The sequence below is a fragment of the Manacus candei genome, unplaced genomic scaffold (genome assembly GCF_025592945.1).
Source record: "Manacus candei isolate 608988 ecotype Guabito, Panama unplaced genomic scaffold, ASM2559294v1 h1tg000089l, whole genome shotgun sequence".
Taxonomy (NCBI): domain Eukaryota; kingdom Metazoa; phylum Chordata; class Aves; order Passeriformes; family Pipridae; genus Manacus; species Manacus candei.
This window is the reverse complement of record NW_026138137.1, coordinates 2,828,032-2,850,306: the sequence shown is the minus strand read 5'-3', so window position 1 is coordinate 2,850,306 and position 22,275 is coordinate 2,828,032. Positions and strand designations below refer to the sequence as shown.

General features: G+C 41.1%; 1 protein-coding gene across 8 annotated transcripts in view; it reads left to right on the top strand.

Annotated features, from left to right (window-relative positions):
• Window positions 1–4,929: 4,929 nt before the first annotated feature.
• RBM33 (RNA binding motif protein 33) overlaps window positions 4,930–22,275 on the top strand; it is a 102,566-nt gene continuing 85,220 nt past the window's right edge. For 5 of the 8 annotated variants that reach the window (XM_051812881.1, XM_051812879.1, XM_051812878.1 and 2 more), the window contains exons 1-3: window positions 4,931–5,203; window positions 15,890–15,968; window positions 20,880–20,928. In XM_051812881.1, coding sequence (XP_051668841.1) covers window positions 5,176–5,203; window positions 15,890–15,968; window positions 20,880–20,928 — 156 coding nt within the window. In that variant the 5' untranslated portion in view covers window positions 4,931–5,175. Of the gene's footprint in view, window positions 5,204–15,889; window positions 15,969–20,879; window positions 20,929–22,275 lie in introns of all 8 variants that reach the window. The other 3 variants (XR_007908641.1, XM_051812880.1, XM_051812882.1) reach the window with 2 other exon arrangements.

The window sequence follows — 22,275 nt, the reverse complement described above, 5'->3', positions numbered from 1 at the left end:
GCCACAAGAATCTGAGCCACAGGAGTTCCTTGTGATGCTCTGAGGTTTGCCTGGAGTCATCACATGTCCTTCTGCTCTTTTACAGCCTGGCCTGTGTCCAGACCAAGCAAGCCCTTCCCAAAGCTCAGCATTTGGGCAAGGCCAACAATGCTGTACATTGGCTCCTTGTCAGGAAATCTTGGGAAACACTCCCAAGACTTATTTATTCTGATATGTTTATCATGGGCTACCACTTCCTTTACCTAAGAATGGGGGATCTTAAACATTTTCTACTGCATTGAGTCATTCTTCCAAGGAAGGACTGACATTTGTCAGCTTCACCCCAATTCCCCTGCTGTCCTGACACCAGATGGGCTTCCTGGTAAAACGAAGTAAAGCTTAGTCATTAAGACTTCCAGTATCCAGACTGAAAAAAAAAAATAGAAATAAACCACTGTAATATATTTAACAGTTGGTGTTTCTTGATTTCTTTTCTCTAGATCCCTAAAATATATTGCAAATACTGGGGGCCAGAGCAATACCCAGGCTTCTGAGTGCTGCTCTCAGTTCAGAAGCCAAAGTAAAGCCCAAACCTCCCTGCAGCCAGTTGGAGCTGGTAATAATTTTTATATTTTACACTACAAGAAGATATGTGTTCTGTTGAGATTTTGATCTTTGGTGATTGATCAGCTTTCCAGGGACTCCACACGTGACACATTAATAACACACTTGACATATTGCTTGTTCAGCCCATTTCTCAGCTCACAGGCTCTCCTGTTCTCCACCCTTGCAGCTGTTTCAGGGGTCCCAGGGTCACATTGCTCTGAAGAAACTACAGTCGAAATAAGATGCATCAAGTGGATTGCAGACAACAAGGGAGATAAGCTGCAGCAAGGGCATAAATATGTAACAAGAATGCAGAAGGAAACAGAAAGAAAAATTACAGTGATATCAAAATTTGGTACACATGAAACTGCTCACAGCTCTGAAACTACAGATAGTCCTGGGGCTGAAATACACTTAGAATGTTTTCTGTTCAAAGTTTATTACACCAGCGTTTTCCATAAACTTTGTATTAATCCTCATACTGTTCTCTTTTCTTAAGTAAGAAATTTATTATTTTTAAGTCTTTTCCACTTCCTAATCTACTTCCACCTTTCAAGGGAATTTGCTCAAAGAGAAAGCATCTTTCACCTGTGGCTATCTTTCAAGAGGTACTGCTGCCTCCTACAATTGCTGCCACTGCCAACAGGTCATAGATCAGGTCCTACATGACACCTACAAGAGAGTGAATTTGATTTTCACCCCTCATTTGTACATTTTAAATCCAGAATCTCCTGTCAAGTGTGACAGAACTTTTGTTGCATCACAGGATGTTGCTGAAATAACCCAAGAGCTGTTTATTGTCTGGTTTGGAGGAATTCATCCAAAGACAAGTTTAACTTTGAATGGAAAACAGTGTCTCGGAGTTGAGTGTCACTTTGAGAAGTTCAGCCCTCAACTGGACCACTGCTCTGGGCCAGCCTCTCATGCTATGAAAATGCAGTCTGGGTTTGCCAGACTAGAAAGAAAGCTCACAAAGAGGTAACTATGGTTAAAAGAATAAGTTAGAAGCACATTTTCTCCAGGGAATTAGGAACAATTTGCTGTTGATAACACTGTTCTTAATGCCCTCGTATTAATTTTAAGTGTTTAAAGGAATTAAACTCAAAAGGCTGCTGTACTGGATTCCTGACTGGTGATTTTTAACCATTTGAGTGTATGTGCAAAAATAAATAACGATTTAAATATAAAAAACATAAAAAAATGATTGTGCCTGTTCCAAAAATAAGCTACTAAGTATTTTGAAAAAAAAAAAAAAAGTTAACATTCAAACCCAGTATAAATAAAAGTGATAATGACTATTGCTGTGGAAACAGCTTAATGTACAGAAGTTAGGACACAGCAGTTTTTACTGAAAGGTTTAAAAGAAGAAGTTTAGCACTATTCTTATCAGCTTAGAGAGGGAAATCTGAGGCAGGAGATGCAAAGCAATCTGCCCCAGTAATGCAGCAAGTACAGAACCAGAATTACTGGATCTGGAATTCTCTGTTGTTCACTTAATCGCCTTGCAAGACAATCTGTTGCACTCCCGACTGCAAACGGATTTGCTTTGGAAGACTCACAGGCAAATATATTATTTATGCAGAACTTTCAAAAGTATTTAATAAAGTGATGATGACTAGTTCACATAAAGTAATTTTAATTCATGGATTCCAGAGGCTGCAAGTATGTTAACTTATTAAAAAGGCACGAGCACACTTGCATTTTATAGCACAGGGTATGTAGTACTGAGAAAAATTTGGAGTTTTTTATATAGAATGCAGAGCAACTATAGCTTCTGGAATTTGAAAACTCATAGAAAGTCCTGGGCAAAGGTAAGCAGAGTCACCATACCTGTCTCTGCCATTATTGTTTAGGTCCCTGTTCCACAGCTACTGAAGTTCAGATATCTGGGAATGGTCACTTTTTTTGTACCAGAGCTGTGCAAAATGGCTGAAGTTTCTGTATATTAACAAAATAATAGTTAAGTATTCTGTTATTCCTCTTTAACATTGGATTGGTGTGTTAAGCAAATGGTAAATTGAGTTCTATTTGGAGTGTCAGTCATAGCAATCAAATTAGATATTAAAATGAGCAAAAATATAGAACATAAAAGACCCATAAAATACAGTCTTCTATGTATCTGAATGTCACAAAAGCTGCTCATTGTGAATACTGCTTATGTTTAACACTTAATTTCCCAGCCTTGAACAGAAGGGACACAGAGAATTATGATGAGAGAGCTGTGAATTTTAACAGGCTGCAGCTGTAACTGACTGAGTCTCGTCCCTCACACTTCTTCTCCATCCTGCTTTAGAGGGTCCAGAAAACTCCGTCCTTTGCCAGGAAACCCTTTTGTATTGCAAACCAGCTTCACTAGAAAAGATCAATACCAAAGAGCAACTGAAAATCCTAGCCCTGTTGAAATCATCATAGGTTTTTACCACTGACAGTTCTAGTATTCACTCATCACTCCCACATCAGGCAATCAGAGCTGGTCTGAAGGACTACATATTAAATTATCAGCAAGCATCACCTACCAATGGTCTATTTCCTAAATTAAAGACAGAATTCGGCTGTGAGAGCGTAGGAATACATATAGAATAAACTTCTAGCTTCTGTAATTGTGAAGGAAACCTTAAAAATGAGATCAAACGCAATATAGAGACAAGTCTGCAGGGAGCACAGAACAAAGTGACATGAGAACTTCCCTATTCTCATAGCGAGGGTTTAATCAGATAACGCCGATAATTTAAATACTAACATTGTTAATTATTTCCATGAGGACTTGTCCAACTGGGAAAGTTTTGCCGTTTACTTGAACTAAAGTAAAGTAGTATAGTAGGCTCCATTAAACTGTTTTAGATCAGATCTGGTTTCTTCACAAGTAGTGGCATAATTTTATATTGTGCTTAACCTGGTCTGTGCAGAATGCCACAAGTCCTAATTTCCCCTTTTAAAACTAGGAGAGGGCAGGAAGGAAACTCAAAAGGAAGATTTTTTTGGTAATTGATTTTCTGTGGGATCAGTGATCCAAACTGATACACTTGGCAGGCATGTGATCACTGGATCCTTTGGAAAGGAGAGAGGAGCAAGGAGCCAAGCAGCCAGGGGGGAAGTGCTTAGAGTGACAGCAGAGAAGGACGCACAGCCTGCAGTAAACTAGACTGAGCATGTTGTAACACTGAACCTGTACAGTGTGTGCTTGGGTGACGTTTGAGTGGAGAAGCAAGAACCACACGGTCTGAACTGGTTTAGTTCAGTTTATACATGTTACTCCCCTGCACACTCAAGCCTTAAAAGATGGGGGACCACAGATCTACGTAACTCTCCCCAAATTATCCCTTTTGTGGTGTATTTTAATCCCATTAACTTATGTTTTTTTTCTCACCCAACAGGCAGCTGAACTTGGGGGTTCATGCTGGACCCGCAACCTAATGAAGCCTCCATGCAGCCCAATGCATCCAGTTCTGGTTCTTCAGTTAAGGAATGACATTGAGGTGCTGGAACATGTCCAGAGAAGGGCAACAAAGCTGGTGAAGGGTCTGGGGCACAAGTCCTGTGAGAAGCAGCTGAGGGTGTTTAGGCTGTAGAGAAGGAGGCCCGGGGTGAACTTCTCTCTCTCCTCAACTCCCTGACAGGAGGTTGTAGCCAAGTGCGGGGCCGTCTCTTCTCCCAGGTAACCAGTGATAGGACAAGAGGACAGAGTCTTAAGCTGGGCCTAGGGGAGGTTCAAGTTGACAACAGGGGAACTTCTTCACAGAAAGTGTGATTAGACATTGGAATGGGCTGCCCAGGGAGGTGGCGGAGTCACCGACTCTGGAGGTATTTAAGCAAAGATTGGATGTGGCACTCAGTGCCCTGGTCTGGTTGACACAGTGGGGCTGAGTAAAGGTTTGAACTCGATGATCTCAGGGGTCTTTTCCAACCTAATTGATTCCGTGACTCTGTGATCCTACGCGAGCCGGCCATTCCAGAGCCGGTCCGAGCAGCCGCCCACGTTGGCAAGACACAGCTGCAAACCCTCGTCAGGGAGGTGTGGGAGCCCCTCCCTCCCATTCCCACTGGCCACTGTTTATCCAGAGCAGGTGAAGCCCCTGCTTGTCCCCCTCCTCACGACAGACGATTCCTCTCCCTTTCCTCCCTCCCTTCCCTTCCCCTCCCCGTCCCAGCAGCCATTCCGCCCTCACTGCGCCCATTCCGCCCTCACTGCGCCCCCGCCCCCGCGCACGCGCTCCCCCCGCCCCGCCCCCCGGCGGCGCACGCGCGCCACCCTCCCGCCCCGCGCACGCGCGGAGGGACGCGGGGTGGGCGGGGGTGACCAACCAGCGGCGCGCGCAGCCCGCCCGCCCCGCCCCGCGGGGGGAGGGCCCCGGTCCGCCGCCGTCCCACGGTGCACCGCGGCGGCGACAGCGGCGGCGGCCGCCATGTTGTGTTAGTTTGTTGTTCTCAGGCGGCGGGAGCGGGACCCGCGGGGAGTCGAGTCCGAGCCCTTCCCCGCGTCCTTCCCCGGCACCTCCCTCAGCGTCACCGGGACCCGCCGCTCCGGCGGGTGGCGCCGGGGCGCTGCCGCGACCCGCCGCCGGCGCCGCCGCCTGGCCGGGGCGCAGAGCCATGGCTGCCGCGCTGGGAGGAGGCGCAGGTGGGTGCGCGGGGGCCTCACCCGGGGCGCGGGGCCGGCCCGGGGCGGAGCGCGGTGTGGGAGCCGGGGGGTCTTGCGGGGCCTGGGGTGGGCGCGGAGGAAGGGCAGCGGGGCCGGCGTGGTCAGGGTCGGCGGGGCGGGATCGGGGGCAGCGGGAGGCCCCACGGGCGCCGCTCCTGTCCCTGGGAGCCGGCGGCGTCCAGCGATGGGTGCTGGTGTGGCCCCTTGGCCGAGGCAGGGCCGAGGGGAGAGCGGCCTCGCCACTCACGGGGCCTCCGGGGGGATGGGTGTGTGGTACTTAATGGCGTTCGCAGAATCAGCGAGGCTGCGAAAGAGCTCTGAGATCAGCGAGTCCAGCCCGTGACCCAGCACCACCGTGGCACTAAGTGTTCAGTCTTTCCTTAAAACACCTTCGGGGACGGTGGGTATTCGTTCCCATAGTTTTTGCAGGTGCAGTGTATGATGTGTTTAAGTAACATATCTGTAATCTGGGGGGTGGTTATAATTCATTTTACAGACTGTCCAGAAGTAGAAGGGTCTCACTTGAAAAGTGTAAAATGAAGTCAGTACTGGACCTCAGGATTCTCAGGTGCCTTTTCTTGACTAAGGCCACCTCTACACATAGCATTTTAAATGACAGCTCAAAACCCTCTGTGGTTCTGATTGGTATATAAAGCAAACTCTAAAATGAAAATATTTGGTTGGGTGATTAAAAGAAAGGTTTGCCAGGCTCATACTTGGGTATGCAAGAGAGATAGAGTTAAGAGAACATGTCTGTTTCTGCTGCTTTGGGCCTTGCTTTCACTAGGAATACCAGGTTGGAAAAAGGCTGAGTTGTCAGTTGACCCACTTGTCCTTGTCCCTACAAAAGTTTGTGGTGATTTAGTCTCTGTATGTTGTTGGCGAGAAGAGTCGTGGCTCATGCCCTACTCACTCACCTCTGTCAGACCCTGCTCCGCCATTACTCTGATGGGTAACAAAGTACAGAATTACAATTACAATTCCTGTGGTAACTGTTACAAAGAAATTCCCAAATTTAGGAGGACGTTTTTGGAAGAAGGCCCGGAAGGACAGCACTGATTGGTAAAACAGCAAATATTCAAATATCTTGGTCCTTGTTTTAATAGTATTAAATATACTGCAATATTGAAGTTATCTTACAGAAATTTTTGTGGTTCAGGTCAGTTATATGCAATCTGAAAGCAGATTTTGCATGCCTGTTCTATGTCAGGAAATTTTTGTGGTATTGCGAGGACAGCAATTTAAAGAAAGTGTCACTTTTGGGGCATTTTGGTTCTTGTGTTTAAAACTGCTACAAGTTGAATGAGCCTGGTTTAATGGGCAGAGGTGCAATGCAGCAGCAGACAACCTTCAACAAAGTGGTGAAACTGCAATTTCAATTTTTTTTTTTTTGGTTGTAGAGTTCCGTTTGTGTCTATTCTTGAATTGGGATTCCTTTGTGCTAAGTGGGCACAAGCAGTTGTTTGTTCAGCGTTAACATTGGGCTCATCCATAAATGGTGGCCAATTAAATGTGATCCTTGCCCCATATAAACAGTGTTTGTTTAGTCTTGGTGGTCACTGTGCAGCACTTGCTAAATTAAAAAAACCCGGAGGTGTCCCACCCCTGTGTCCATGTCACTAGTCAGGGAAAATTCCTGGTTGAGGTTGTTAAATACACTTTTAAAACCCAATAAAAAGAGTCTAGAACCTACAGAAGTGGAATGTGCAACCCTTTTTGGAAAGGGACTACTATCTAAAGTCAATGATGGTAGCTTGGGAAAGAAACTCAGAACTAAGTGGTTGTTTGGCTTAAGTGGTTTTGTCATTTAAAGTTTTAACTGTAGAAATTAATGTTTGGGATTTGGTTTTAGAATTTTTTGTGGGAGGGAAATGCTTTAAGATACGGAGATAAGAGCACCCTAGTGTTTTCTTAAAAAAAAAAAAGGCTAACGATTGGCAAATTAGTACAGATTAGGTCTTGGAAAAATTGATTGGGATGTTAATTTGCTGACATTGCAGGGTAACAGTTTACAAAATGAGATAGTTTTGGCTTTAAGGGTGCAGATTAAAGATTAATATATCCTCTGTAAGGATATATTATAGGGCTGAAAAATGAAATGGGAAATGTCTGTGACTGAACATTTAAATATATTTGATGGAAGGAAGGTGATTTGTCTGTTGGACAGTATGTGTGGACTCATTCATTGGTCATTTATAGTCTTTTAAGCTCTTGGGAGATAATAATGAAATATTCATATATACTTTTGTGACCAGGTGTATTGGTGCAGCAAAGCTTTCTGAGGATGAAGGTAAAGGCTCTTTTGGTGACACATTTCACAGACAAACTAGAAAGTTTACAAGTGATGGTCTGTGAGGTCTCTGGGAATAATTCACAGTTTCATATTATTTCACAAATTCTTTTGCTAAGCAACCTGATTCGGCCTCCTAATTCTGGAATGGCTGTGTGTTGAAACATAGAAATTCAGGGTAGGTGTGTTGGTGATGAGGAACCTTGAGGGCTTCTAGTTGCTCATTAGTTTACTGATAAGGGTAAGACAGTGGTTCCCAACCTTTGATTCAAACTTTCATATAAATCAGAATCAGAGCAAACATGTTGAATCTTACTTAAAGGGTGGGTACAAAGAAGAGAGAGGCTCTCTTTTGACAAGGAACCATATGGAGAAGGCAAAGGGCAATGGCTACAAGTTGCACCAGGAGAGGCTTCATTTGATTTAAGAAAGACTTTTCTGCAGTGAGAACAGTCAGTCACTGGGAAAATATCCTTGGAGACATGATGGAGTCTCCATTACTGGAGGTTTTCAAGATATGATTGGACAGGGTGCTAGATAATTTATCTCATTTGGGCTCCCTTTCTCATGGGAGACCAGATGGTCTTTGAAGGTCTCGTCCAATCTAGACTATTCTGTGATTTATTGATCATATGTTTATAGTGTAATGTAACAACTTGTTTCTATAGATGCTGAAATTTTTTCTTGGTATTTACTGCAATCAGTTTACAGCTGGATTTTAATCTCATTTAGGGAGGGATGGTTGCAGAGTAAGCAACAAACCATCACCAAAACAAAGCAAGAAGCACCTCTTCATTGTCTGCCATGCTGAACTAAGGGAAAACTATTATGAATTTTCTTATTTTCAGATTAGTTCACTTCTGATGAACTTCAGTGGCCTAGAAGACTTTTGGGTGTAGATGTCCTTGGGGTGTGAATCATGGCACAGGCTGGGGTGGAGGAGGAGCTGAAGAGGGCCCCATCCACGTGTCTGCCTTCCTGCTGGAAGTCCTGTACCAAGAGTAACAGAATGGGTGTTCCTCTAACCTCGAGCCTGTTACGTTATTCCTCCAGCTTGAACTTAAGCTGTCCTCAGTTTGATTTCATTTGAACATACTTGATGGCTGCTGTTGTACTGTTAGCAATGTAATGGCTTTAAAAACCTCTTGTGAAGCTGTTGATAAAAATAGGAGAAAAGTTTATACTGCTAGCACAGCAAGCACCTTTCTCAGTGTTGTGGGCCACTGTCCAATTCAAAATCTCCAGTGTGATAAATTCAGTTGAACTTGTTGTGCTTCAGGCTATTCATCAGCAGCAGACAGGGACTGGAAATAGATTCTGCATTTGTACCTAGATGAAAGTGGGTGCTGCCTGTATTTTGGTCTCTGTGGTTATTGCATCCTACTTTATTAGATGGACTGGTGCAGCTGGTCACAATATTTAAGAGTTATATTGGAACATGCACACATTAAAACTCCTCTAAGTGCTAAAGGCCTTTATGTAGAGTTTGCAGTTCACGAAGTACAAAGATGCTCATGGACTGTTGTACCAAGAACTAGTGCCATGGTATTACACTTAGTATTGTACTAAGAACTAGTGCCAAGAAACATTACTACTTCAGTGAGCTTGTGGCAGGGAGATTTCCTTTAAACACAGCAATTTTTAATCACTTTATGCTTTTCTGACAAACTTTCACTGAAAGTCATATTCTTCTGAATGTTCTGTCTTTTCAGGTCATCTGAATTAAACATAGCCTTAGTATCAGTTGTTTTTGCAAGAGCCAAACCAGGCTTTATTGCATCAAATACTAAACCTCAGATTTTAGGTCACATAGAATTTGTTGTCCAGAATAATTTAAGATGGTGACTTGATCAAAAAACCTCCAGGTAAGTAGTAATTGGTCCTGTGTTAAGTTCTGCTGTAATGCAGCCTCAGTTTTAACTGTTGATGGCTGTGAAGGATGCTGGAGAGTTTCTGGGGAGTTGCAGTTTCTCATCAGTGTCCCAATCCATTTGGGAACCAAGTTCATGTGGATTTCATTTTAAACTCTTGGCCTTCCTTCACTGTTCAGTGTTTGTGAAACAAGAACTGTGGTACTTTTGTTTTTCCAAAGAAAATATGTTTTCTAGTTCAAGCAAACTTTGGAAGTAAGTTTTGGGGTTTCTTTTGTAGCTTCAATTCCAGGCAGCATGTTACAATTAGTTTTGTTATTGCTTATTGCTAGTGACTTGCTTTGTATCATGAAAAACTCAAAAAAAAAGTTGGTTTTGGGAAGGTAAAAAGAACTTCTCTCCTGTAAAAGTTAGTTTTTCTGCTTTATTTCTTAGAGGAAGTTAAGTTCTGTCTATAGGAGTAATTTGAAAAAAAACCATGAAATACAGTAATTGAGGAACATGTTAGGCAATTGTTAGGTTGTTATAAATATTTAGTCACTAAATACTTAAGGCTTCTATGAGTAATTGTTTACCAGTGTGAAGGCTACATGATGTCTGTTCCTGACAGATAAACTAAACTGTTTGTGAATGTGGCATATTTGTGTATAATGTGGTAGTAAGACCAAATGGGATTTTTGTGATGGTCTTGATTTTCTGTAGTAAGAGGGACTGGATTCATGGTGGGCTTCATGCCCTGTTAGGTTGCCTGAGGAAGGTCTGTGTCTGTAACACAGGTTGGCAGTGTGACTGTACTGCCAGCACCAGTTGCATGAAAACTTCTGGTGACAAATTGTGACAGCATCAGGAAAAAACACAGGTCAGCAGGAACTGAACCTGAATTCATGATGTTATTCTGTTGCATCACGTAGCAAGAGAGACTAACATTCAGTTTGCTGTGGGGCAGTTTTTACATGGTGTGCTCAGGTGCTGAAAATAGAAGTTTTTGCAGTATTAATGTGTTACATAACCTTTTGCAATGAAATATGAAGAAAAGTATTTTGTAGAAATAAACTATTACATAAAGATAATCTGGTAAACTGTTTTTAATCCAGAGACTTGTGTTGGAATGCTGTCAAGTTGTCATGTTTGGTGTTTTAAGGGGATAGAGCAAGATGGACTTGTTCTGATCAGCATTATTTGAAAGATAGAGAAGTGCTTTTTCATGTGGTAAATGACTTTTTCCCTCTAGTTTTCTGTTTTGTTTTGTTTTAATTTTAACTAACTCCCTTATCTGTCATAGAATCATATCATGGGGTTTATTTTTATTTTGCCCTAAAGGAAAATAAGACTTAGTTACTTCATTAAAAGACCTGTTGGGCAAAGAGTGAGTAATTCTTTTTTATCCATTGAACTGTAGGATCATCTTGTTTTGGATAAGGAGAAATCTTCAATGCTTTTTCAATGCCTAAAACTTATTGCATGTTTTATGTTCATGATAGTGTAATATTGAAATGAACCAAAACACAAAATTTGGAACTGCTGAGGTTTGAAGCAGAATGTGGTTGGTGTTCTGGGAAGCTTTCAGGTAGATTTCAGGGAAGACCAACAATGCAGTCATCAAATGTTTTCCCTCGTCTTGAAGTCTCTGTCATCTCATTGCAGTAAAATACTCCAATCTTAGCAACAGTTGCTATGTGGGACTACCTTTTTAGGCTATGTTAGTAACATTTTATGATGTTAAGAGCTCTGCAGTGTTCCTGCTGATTCACCTCCTACGCTTGTGAGACTGACTGTGTAGCTTAAGACTTCTATTTTACAAAGAAAAATTAGTGAAGGTTTTGTTGAAAGGGTGTCCACAGAGTTAGAAACTGCCATCAGCATAGCCAAAGAGGAAATGAGGCTTGTATTTTGTGGATTTCTAGAGTGGGTGATCTGTTCTTATTGAACAGGAAAAAAAGATACAAGTTCTAAGCATAAAACCAGAACATAAGCTGTGTAGAACAACTTGCAGCATTGCTGATGCTACGCCAGGGTAAGTATAAAGAAAATAGGAACCTTTAATTTGGGGCCCAAGTGTGTTTGGCTGTCTTTGTGCTTATTCTGGTTCACAGCTGGTCAGAGCCTTGCAAGGCAGGCTGGTCTAACAAAACAGCTTTAGTCCGTCTCTGCAGCATCCTGAAACTTCTGTGCCACTTTGATCGTGGTGGTTTTCTTAGAACTGCAGTTGGAAGAGCCAAGTGGTGGATTATTTGGGGTTTTTTTCCTCTGTAACTGGCCTGTTCTCCTTGCTTATTCAGTTAATGCTTTTCTGGTATTTGATAGGTTGTGTTTGGTTGGGTTTTTTGTTGGTTTGGGTTTGTTTGTTTGTTTTAACTTTCTAGTTCTTCCTTAGAGAGGGGCTTAATGTGTTTAGTGGTCACCTGTCAGGATCTTCCAGTTGGTACCCAGCTGATGCACAAACATCATCTTGGTGAGCTTTGCCAGGAGAGCCAGAATTGGAGGGAGGAGCTGTAGCCAGTGCCTCACGTGTCTTAGCAACAGTTGCTGTGTATGGTGCACTGAGACCACTGGAAGAAATAGAGAACCTCCTCCAACTCCTCCAATAGGCATTTTTATGCTTTAAAAGCTTATGTTCATGGATTCACACCCTCAACTTTTTTTTCTTCTCATCTCCCACGCAGTAGTACTGAGAATTTTAATAAAAAATTAATCTTTGGCTGTTGCTCTCAGTGGTTTTGTGCCCTGCTGATGCTGAGTGTTCTTATTTGTGTACAAGTTAATGTTTTACAGGCATTTAACCACCCTTGGCACAAACATTGACTTACAAGTTTCTCAAGGAGAAACATCTATAGATGTTATGCTGATTGTTGTTTACTGGTGTTTTTCAGTGTTATTGCCTAGACAGGTAGAAATGAAATGAAAGTCTGTGTGGTTTCAGAAATGGAGAAAAAAAATGATGCCTCAGGATGTCTATTAGGTATCACATTGCACTGCAGCTGCAAGGTCTGTGTCCAGTGCAGTGCTTATTGTCTCACAAGTGATGAAGCTGGCAAGGAATGCTATTTGCAGATGTGTGACTGTTGTCACCTCCTTTTCTAAAGGAAAGCTACAACCTGCTTTGTGCTCCTTAATGTCGAAATGGCATAATTTGTAACACTCATTGTCAGTGTCAGCTGTCAGAGAACAAATGAGCATAAAAAAGAAAAGCTGTCTCCTTCTGTCCCAAAGATCTTTATATAACGTGTGTTGAGACAGGGAGAGGAGATGAGAACAGGGAGGCAGTGAGGACACATGTGGAGCAGTTCTTGCAAGCTGCAGTCACCACACACAGATTGACCAGTCATTCTCGAGGGGTTTTTATGCATCCTGCTGGAGGGGACTTGTGAAAAGGGCTTTGCTGGATGTAATTCAGCTTTGAATTCTGGTAGAAGGTGCTCATAAATAAGGGATAGGATGTGAGAAATCGGGAGTGATTAGAAGAGCAGGAGGTTCATGATGTTGCCTGAGTGGTGGGGGTTCAGGTCCACATTAGAAATTTGCCAGGAACTTGGACCCTCTTTTGACATTGTTTCTTCACTAGCAGTAATAACAGGTTGAAAGACTTCTATGGCTGTGAATTACATATCTGCCCTGCAAAACTACTATGAATTGTACTGAAAAGTGTTTCTTTTTGCTGTGGAGAGATTTTAACAGAAGAAAGGTGTGGTGTGTAACTTCATGTTGTCTAGATTTAAACCTGGCTGATGTGAAGGTCTGTTTGAAAGAATTGTGTACCAAGAGCTGAGATTGGTTTATAGCACAGCTCCCTAGTTCTAACATGGTGCATGGCATGAAAAAATGTCTTGCAAGTAAGCAGGCATAGCTTAAAAGAAAGTTAGTCTTCCTGATTTGTCATTGTCTTGAGCTGTGTTAATCAATATGTGGACACTTGTAATTTGGGGTGCTGCCAAATCAGGTGCATTACCTCAAAAAATTGGCAGTGATTACATCAAGTCAGTGGATTACAGCAATCCAGCTGTAAGAACAGTGACAGAACAGGATATTTGTGCCCTTAAAATGTCAATGCACTAAAACAGTCACTGCAGCATGGTTTTGAATGACCATAAGGACAGCAAGGTGACCTTTTTTTGTTTTTCCCGTCCTCTCTTTTTTTTTTTTTTTCCCAGAGACCATAAAATTGGATAATTTAGCATTCAAGAGAAAGATGGGAAATGCTTGTGTATTTGTCTGGCTTTCCCCTGTGAGTGAAATAGGAATTGGAATAGAAAGAGGTTGTAATATGTAGATGTTTAAGCAGAGAAATGTAAAACAGTTGATTCAATTGTGTTAACCCAGGTAAATTAGTTTAAATATAGAAAAGGAGTTAAAATCTAAACTTACCTGTCAGTAGTAAAGGGGAGAACTTGATCAAGGGGAATTATTTCTTCCCTAGTTGGTTTCAAAATAGAAGAGTTGCCACACTTGACTCATGTTACATGATAATTTGTACTGAGCAGTCTTACTTTCATAGCTATTTTTGATTGAAATTTCTGGTTTGAAAGTTCTTCATTTAGTGATGTTGCAAGATCTGAATTTTCTCTTTTTAATGTTCTACCTCCTTTCAAACTTCTGTATTTTGATAATATGAAGTGAAAAGTGAATACGTTTATCATTGCATGTGGGGAATATTCACTAAAGGATACTGGGTTGAGTTTAAAGAGCTGAAGACAGATTTGGTTTTGAAGGTTTATTTAAGAAGCCAAACAAACACAGAAAACCCAGTCGAATGAAACAGTTGTTCCTTGGCATTGTACTTGGTCAGAGTTGAATGCAAACACAGTCAGGAGGATGAATGGCATCTTAGTGATCACCAGTTCAGACTGTCAGACTGCAGGGACAGGATTGCTCAACCTCTGTATTTTGCAGACCATTAAACTGCAGCAGCTTTCCCCCTGTGTTGAGCAAAACTTCTATGTGCTGCTTTGTTTGAGTCTTATCAAAGTCATTAAAGTGTGTGAAAAGAGTGAATCCAGGTGTGCATTCCCTGTCAGGCTGTAGGCAGAGGGTGGGAGAGTGAGGGTTCAGTATTTCTGAGGGTATGTGCTTCCAGTTCACAGATGACAAGACATGATGTCTGTACAGAGCAGATGACCTTTGCATTTCCTCTGCAGATAAATGGAAGCTTTAATATTTTTAAGTAGCAAAATATTAATTTGTGAACTAAGCTATGGAAGATGATTTGGTAGGCTAAATTAAGGGTACTTGTTGAGAGAAATATGGAGCACCATTTTTTTCTGGGAAGGCAGGTGCCTGCTTAGGTACACAGTGTAACCTGCTTCAGTGACTTGTAGTGGTTTTACTGCCCCAGTTGAGATAATTGATTACATCTGACTGCCCTCTTCTGTTTTGGGCTGCTGGTACTGACCTACCTTGTGCTGACCTGAGGTTTACTCCCTTTGCAAGTGCAGTGTAGTGGATGAGCTTGTGGCCCACAAGGCAAGCGGAGATTTCATAGACACTGTTTCCTTCACCTCCATTACATCTCAGTTTTGTGCATTTCTGGGAAGCTTCTGTCTATGGAATGACCTTCATTGGCAAAATTTTCCAGTGGTTTATCTCATACTCTATCTTTTCCTTGGGTAATCTTCACCTCAAGAGTGAGAAGAGGGAAAGCTCTGTAGTATATTGTTTTTTTTATTCTTGAAACATGGGGGTGTTGGTTGACAGTGGCTGAACACGAGCCAGGAGTGTGCCCAGGTGGCCAAGAAGGCCAGTGGCATCCTGGCTTGCGTGTGTAGCCAGCAGGACGAGGGCCATCATCATCCCCCGGTACTCGGCACTGGTGAGGCCACATCTCAAGTCCTGTGTTCAGTTTTGGGCCCCTCATGGGAAGAAAGACATTAAAGTGCTGGAACAAATCCAGAGAAGGGCAGCGGAGCTGGTGAATGGTCTGGAGCACAAATCCTGTGAGGAGCATCTGAGTGAACAAGGGGTGTTTGGTCTGGAGAAAAGGAGGCTCAGGGGAGACCCTCTTGCTCTCTGCAGCTCCCTGAAAGGAGGTTGTAGCCAGGTGGTCAGTCCTTTTTCCCAGTTAACAAGGGACAGGACAAGGAAATGGCCTCAAGTTGTGCCAGGGAATGTTTGGATTAGGTATTAGGAAAAAAAAAATTCACAAAGGGTTGTAAAGCATTGGAACAGGCTGCCCAGGAAAGTGGTGAGTTCACCATCCCTGGAAGGGTTCGGATAATGTGTAGATGTGACACTTGAGGGTGTGATTTAATGGTGAACATGGTGGTGGTGCTGGGTTGACAGTTGGACTTGGTGATCTGAAAGGTCTTTTGTAACCTTAACGATTCTGTGATTCTGTGTTGGGTATTTGTCTGCTTTTACTTCATGTTAACTTGGAAGGTAGAAAAAGGTATTTTTGCATCTTCTGAACAACACACACACCCCCACATCCACCCATAAAATCCCATCTGTGTGGTTGCTTTGGAAACCTCTCATTTCAGTAAGAATTATTTAACGTGATCACCTTCTTTACAGATGATGACTTTGATCAGTTTGATAAGCCTGGTGCAGAGAGGTCTTGGAGAAGAAGAGCAGGAGATGACGACTGGGACAGGTAGGCAGAATATTTTCATGTTCAGTTTCTGTGTGCTGAATTGCCTTGCTCTGTTTTCCCATTCTGGCATTTTGTGTTCTAACATTTAGAGCGCTGCACATTCAGATACTAATGAAGATGTTGGTTGTTTTGCATGTGTCAGCCGATGCTGGATCGTGCCAAACATGTACTTGCCTTGAGGAATGTAGAGCACTGTGAATAGATACCATTTAAAATTGGATAAATACAAAGTATTTGTGGTGTGCAATTTTGCAATTAATGTCTTGGTTTTCCTTTTAAATATGTAGTAGATCTTGGTGGTTTAAATAGTTCGTATTTGCTAGTACTTGAATTTGCTCAACTTAATTTTTAAATTTTTTTTAATTAGATGTTTAAATCCTTAACCTCAGAGTCCTACTTTCAGTTTTACATTGGAGAAGAGTACTAGAGCTTAGGTACAGGCTTCTTAAACAATGTGGCTTGTAAAGATTTAGAAGTGTGTGTGCACTTGCTTTTTTTGGTGGGAGAATAAGTGTGGGTTTTTATGTGAAAGGAATCTGGCTGGGAAAGGAATCAAGCTGCTGGCTAGACTGGTCTGTTCTTTCTGGGGGAACTTTTCACTTATTTGTGTTATTTTTCTATGTTGCCTTTTTAGTAATAAATTTGTTCAGACTTTGCCAGTGGTTTTCAGTGTAAAAGGCAAAAAAGAACAACCCATTCCAAATAGATTGTTATCTGCTGTAATAATCACTCAAACGATTGTAGTAAACAAGTTTTACTCTAAGTAGTTTTCCACTCAGCTGAGCCCTTGGAGTGAATCAACTGCTCTACAATTATTGTCATTCCAGAGGGATTAGTTTCCTCTTCCATGCTTTTCTGCTAGGTTAAGTGGGTAGTTTTCATTGCTCCAGGAGGCAAGTGTGTGACGAAGGAATTTGGACAGTAGCTCCAGTTTACAGAGCGTTCTGCTGTTTGCTGGTGGGGAGTCTCTGCTCTCTGTCAAGCCAGTACAGCTGTTAGGGGGTTGGATGGTGAACTGCACCATGGAGCTGCTCTGGTTTGAGAATGGAATTAAAATAACTTGTTCAGGCTGGGTCACTGTACTGTGCTGCCTCCCAGTCCCAGGTCTGGGTATTCAGAAACCCTAAAATAAGTACTGAAAGCAAAATGTTCTGTTTTAGAATGTTTTTTGAACTTTTTGCCTTTGCTGACTTTGTGGTGTGAATAGGTGGACTCTTTACATGCTGACTGGTCACATTTGGGTTTAGCTGTCCTACTCATCACTGCAGAAAATTTGGATGAGTCAAGCAACCATTGCATCAGAAGTTATTCCCAGTGGTAAACTTCCTGCAGCAAAACTGTTTTTAATAGGAATTGACAGAGGTTTTAGAGTATTTTCCCTAAGCTGAGACTCTGAAGCACACAAGAATTCAGTTTTAGGAAAAAGTTTTACTTTATGTATTTATTATTACCTGCATATAACTTAAGATAAATATAAAAAATGCAGTTCTGCAGCTTACTGAAATTGTAAGAGAAGTGATTCCAGGTGCAGAGCAGAAGATTCCAGAGCTTCAAAATTTCAGAATTTTTTTTTGTTACAACTATATCCAGTAGAATATTATTTGCATGTGTTGGAATATTGTTTTTAAAATATTATTATTCTTTTCAGATTGCCAAGCTGTATTTGGAAGTGTTAAGTTCTGTGAGTGTCTTGGCAATTACAAATGCTGTACGTGGATATGTTGTTGCCTAATGTAATTGCTTAAAGTTTTAACCTACTGGCCTAATTCAGTACAGGACAGTTTATTCAAGATAGAAAAAAGGCTGAATGAATGCAGTAGTCTTGGGGTGTTTTAATCCTTCATGCTTTGGTTTGCAACATAAGTATTGTTTTGGGGGGAGCTGGAGTTCTGCTGTTAGTCACACATTGTGATCAACCATCAGCTCTTACTTTGTTGTTACTTGACTGAGTCACATCCCCCAGTTATTTAAATAATTTTGAATTTTCAGATATCTGTCCTTTCTCAAACACTGGAGGTGATAACTGATAGTTGGAAGGCCCCAGTAATTTGGGATACAAATGTAACATTGCTCTTGGAGAATTTTTCCCATTACATTTTTTCCACAAGTTCTTTTCCTGAAACATTTATATCCTTGCTGCTGCTCATGTTTAATGAGGCATGTTCATGAAATTGGAGGCCAGAGAGGGCCACTCTGACGTCTTTATCACAGGGTGTTCATTTGTATATGTATTTCTTTAGGTAACCCAAAGCTTGGGTTTGGAAAAAAACCTGCATTTCTGGTGCTTTCCTTCGAGATGACAGGAATGATTTAGTAGTTGACTTTTGCTCAAATTCACTTGTTCTGACCCTTCTGAGGTTGCTCATTTCTCTATGCTGGCAGAAAACTTTCCACTGGTTGTTGTCTGTCTTTTTTATTATTATTGTCTTTATTTGGTGTGCTGAATTTATTCAATGAAGGGAATGTTAGGTGTACTGGAAGTTGAGGCAATGTAAGGAAATGGGTCTGTTTCTTGTGAAACCAGTGGACTCTTTTATATTACCTTAACCCAAAATTTCCTAGTACTGTGGTTTGGAAACTTTTGTGTCTTGATGATAGTGAGGCTGAAGTGACTGTGAAACTATCACAGATGTGTACTTTTATTCCAGGTCAGATTATTTTATGTGGCTTAGTGTGGTAGCAGATTGCAGCCATTCATTTTTGTCTGTTTTTGTCAGCTAGTCTGAGATCTTTCAGTATCTGTTTTGCCTGCTTTGTGTTTCTTAGTTTGTTTTGGTTTTTTTAATGGTGGGATTTAGTACTTCTGGTCCTCTTTCTGAGAGAGAACTTCAGATACGGCTGTTTTAGAAACCTTGAGATAGTACAGCTTTACCGTGCAGGCTTTTCACTGTTACTTTGTTTATTCAGAAAGTTATGGTCATTTTTCTTCTTTTAATTCATTAACGAAACTACTGAATAACATTGAACATTTTTAGAGGTTTTGGACGGCACCTGTAAAGACTTTTGTTTCTGATATAAGCTTCATTGATATGCTAGTGCCAATTTTTTTGACTGCTAAGCAATAAGGCAAAGCTTCAAAAATCTAGAATATGTTTGCAGTTATTTCTATTCATCAGATGTTAATCTTTTTCTGAAAAATCACGTCGAGGATGTTTTTCAGTAACATGTTTAATATCCCTAACTATGTTTAGAAAACTAATTTCATCTTTTACTTTTCCGTTCCTTTTCTTAATCTGAATGTCTTACTTGTTTTTTGTCTTCGAGTGCTGCTTAACGCTCTTACCATCCTTTGGAATTTCTCCAGTGCAGTTTTATTAAAAGCTGTCAGTGGTGGACCATAGTGCTGGGAAATATTTTCAAACCCTTTGGTGCATTTGTCAGGTTACTGGCAGTTGAAGAGATTAGTGATTTTTTAGAGACAAAATTGAAGTAGGAAATGCTTCTGCAACCATTTCTGTTAGGTAGAGTTTCCTGTCTCTGAAATAAAGGGCTTAAATTCTAGTCAGTTTGCTCTTTGGAACGTGTCATATGTCTTATGTCCCAATTTTTGTTTAATATTACAAGTGAGCACAAAACAATTGCTATTTGTCAATGTTCAGTCATTCCTGGAAATATTTGAGATCAGTAACCATGGATAAATTCTGTGTACTGATAATAATGTCCTATTTAGGACTGATTTGGTGTATCATCTGTTCTTTCCTAGCCCACAAGATTTTTATTCCCCCTTTCCACCCCCATGTTATCTGTACAATAATCAACTCTGAAAGAGACATATCCATCTGCAAAAGCAACTCTTAGCAGTTATTTATGTCTTGGAAGTGCCTCCCCATTTTCAAGTATTTACCATACAGTCCTAAGGAACTCTTATAGAAATTCTGTTCCTATAGCACATTCTCAGTTCGGAGAATTTTGTTCTTATGTAGTATCTAAGGCATGGTGGTTTTGTTGGTTTGGTTTGGGGTTTTTGTTTTTTTAAGGTATACAGGTAGAAGTAGTGTCAAATAGCAGCTCATATTTCAATGCACTGGCATCTCATTTAAGTATTGACATGCATATTCTACTGCATACATTTGTCAATAACAACTGTTTATTATAGAACAGGGGAATCTGTTTATTCCTGCCACTAGATAATTTTTTCACTGAAGGAAGAAGAATGAGATTAATCAGGTTTTCTAAAGTTCAGCTAATCTGGAATGTGTTTCTTTGTGTTGAAACTTATTTATGGGACAGTTGCTACGTGATGGCAGAAGTTTTGTAAGCCAGGTATTTCTGTGCTTCCTGAATTCTTGGGCATGAGTATAAAAGTGGTGAAACGTGCATTTGATTTTGTCACCCTCTAGGTGTCTGTTTGACCTTACCCTCAGCTTGACAAGGAGGCAGTAAAGTATTTAGGGAAAATCTAGGCCTAAGCCTGACCTTTAGGGAAGATCCAGGCTCCCAAGCCAGCTGGCCTCCCAGCCTTCTTGCTCAGGTCTGTCTTGGGCCACGTGGTGACCTGTAGACTGAGTTTTGCCCACTCTCACTTGCTTCCTCCCTGGGGAGCTGGAAATTGGCAGTTAGGACAAAATGACCCTGAAATGTAGGATCTAGAAGAATGGGGACCTGGCTGTCTGGCTTTTATCTGGCTGTGCCTGCATTTTGGCTGGGTTATTGTGCTCTGTTTGGTTGTAGAGATATGGAAGGGAGAGCATGTGGAAATGAAATGACTGTGCAACAGCAGAGGTAATATGTATGGTCTGTTGTTTCACTGAAAATAGGTATCTGTTTTTCTTGAATGCTTTGCTAAAAGAAAGGGTTTGTGCAGGCTTTGTAGCAATTCTCCTCAAGTCAGTTTTTTAAGGCATGTACCCTGTAAGGTATTTGTTTCTGTTTTCTAAGGTTCAGCTTCTTAAATTTTGTACTGTTTTCCAGTGAACTTGATGATGACTTGCTTGGAGAGGACTTGCTAACTGGAAAGAAGGTAAGAAATGTGCTTTAAAGTGAATTGTTGCAGATATTAAAATGTGAATGTTGTTCAACTTACCCACTTCAGGTGTTTGGTTTGACCTCATGTATTTTACAATCACCTCCCCAAAGCCTGATACCTGAGCTCTGTCCTATTGCCAGAGCTCTCTGCACCCAGGGTTGTGTTTCCTTTTGTGAAAAACCTCCAGGTGAGGCTTTTTAAAATACAACTTTTAGAAAAACTACTTTTTTCTGAGATAGTATTTCTTCTCATAACACACAGTCCAAACAGGAGATGGTTCTCAAAATGAATTTCCCTGTAGCTCATATTGATTTCACAATTAAAAAAAAAAAAAGGAAAAAAAAAAAAAAAACAAAAACCCCCCAACTCCCCCAAAAACAAACAAAAAACCCAAAAAACAATGAGGCCTCCTGAGTGCTGATTAGCATGCTGGAGAATTTAATGCAAGTGCTGATTTCCTGGCTATTAAAAATTACTTGTCAAAATACCAGCAGTATTTACCAGAGAGTAAACAAAAAAGGAATCAGTGATGTCTGTTAAAGATTACACTCAGTGTGCACAGTCTGCTATTGCGTTGTCTGATGAGTAGGTGGAGGATTTTCCCTTTTACAGTGAGGGGAAAAACATGGGAGCAGCTGGAACTGGATAACACAAACAAGTTCTCACCATGTCTGCTATAGACTCCTCATGCTGATAACCATTTCCAATGCTGAACTCTGTGAAAAGAACTAAATGTATGTTTGGGTTTGCCAGATATCTGCAGGAGAAGACAGGATTCCTGTTTGGAAAATCAAACTGGCTAGTCACCTCTTTTTATATTTTATCTGCTGAATGAACTCATTTAGAAAATAGTTTTTAAAGTTTGGTTGGAGATTAATAGGTTTGTTAAGAAACCCAGATCTCTTAAGAGTTAGGTTTCATTTGATGTAGTTTTCTATAACCACAGTCTATTTGTTGCAAATAAACTTCTTGAAACTATTCTGTAAGTATTCCCTATTAAAGATAGGAAGTTCCTTAGTCTCATGTACTGGTTTAAGAAAGAAAATAAAATTCCAAGATTATAGGGCTTGCAGATGTGTGTTATGCAGTTATCAAAAACATAAGCAGTTAACATTGTAAATATCTTTGTAATTGGAATGCTAGTTGATAAAGCTGCTTGCTTATATTAAAAAATATGAAATTATCTGTGTGAATACTAACTAATACTAGATTCTCCAAAGTATTATTTTTTTCTTGTGCTTTTTCTATTCTTTTCGGTTTGCAATGTTACAGGGGTATGGACACATATGGTGGGGTAAAAATACATTTCTCAGAAAGTTTTCCCTGAACTATTTATGCTAA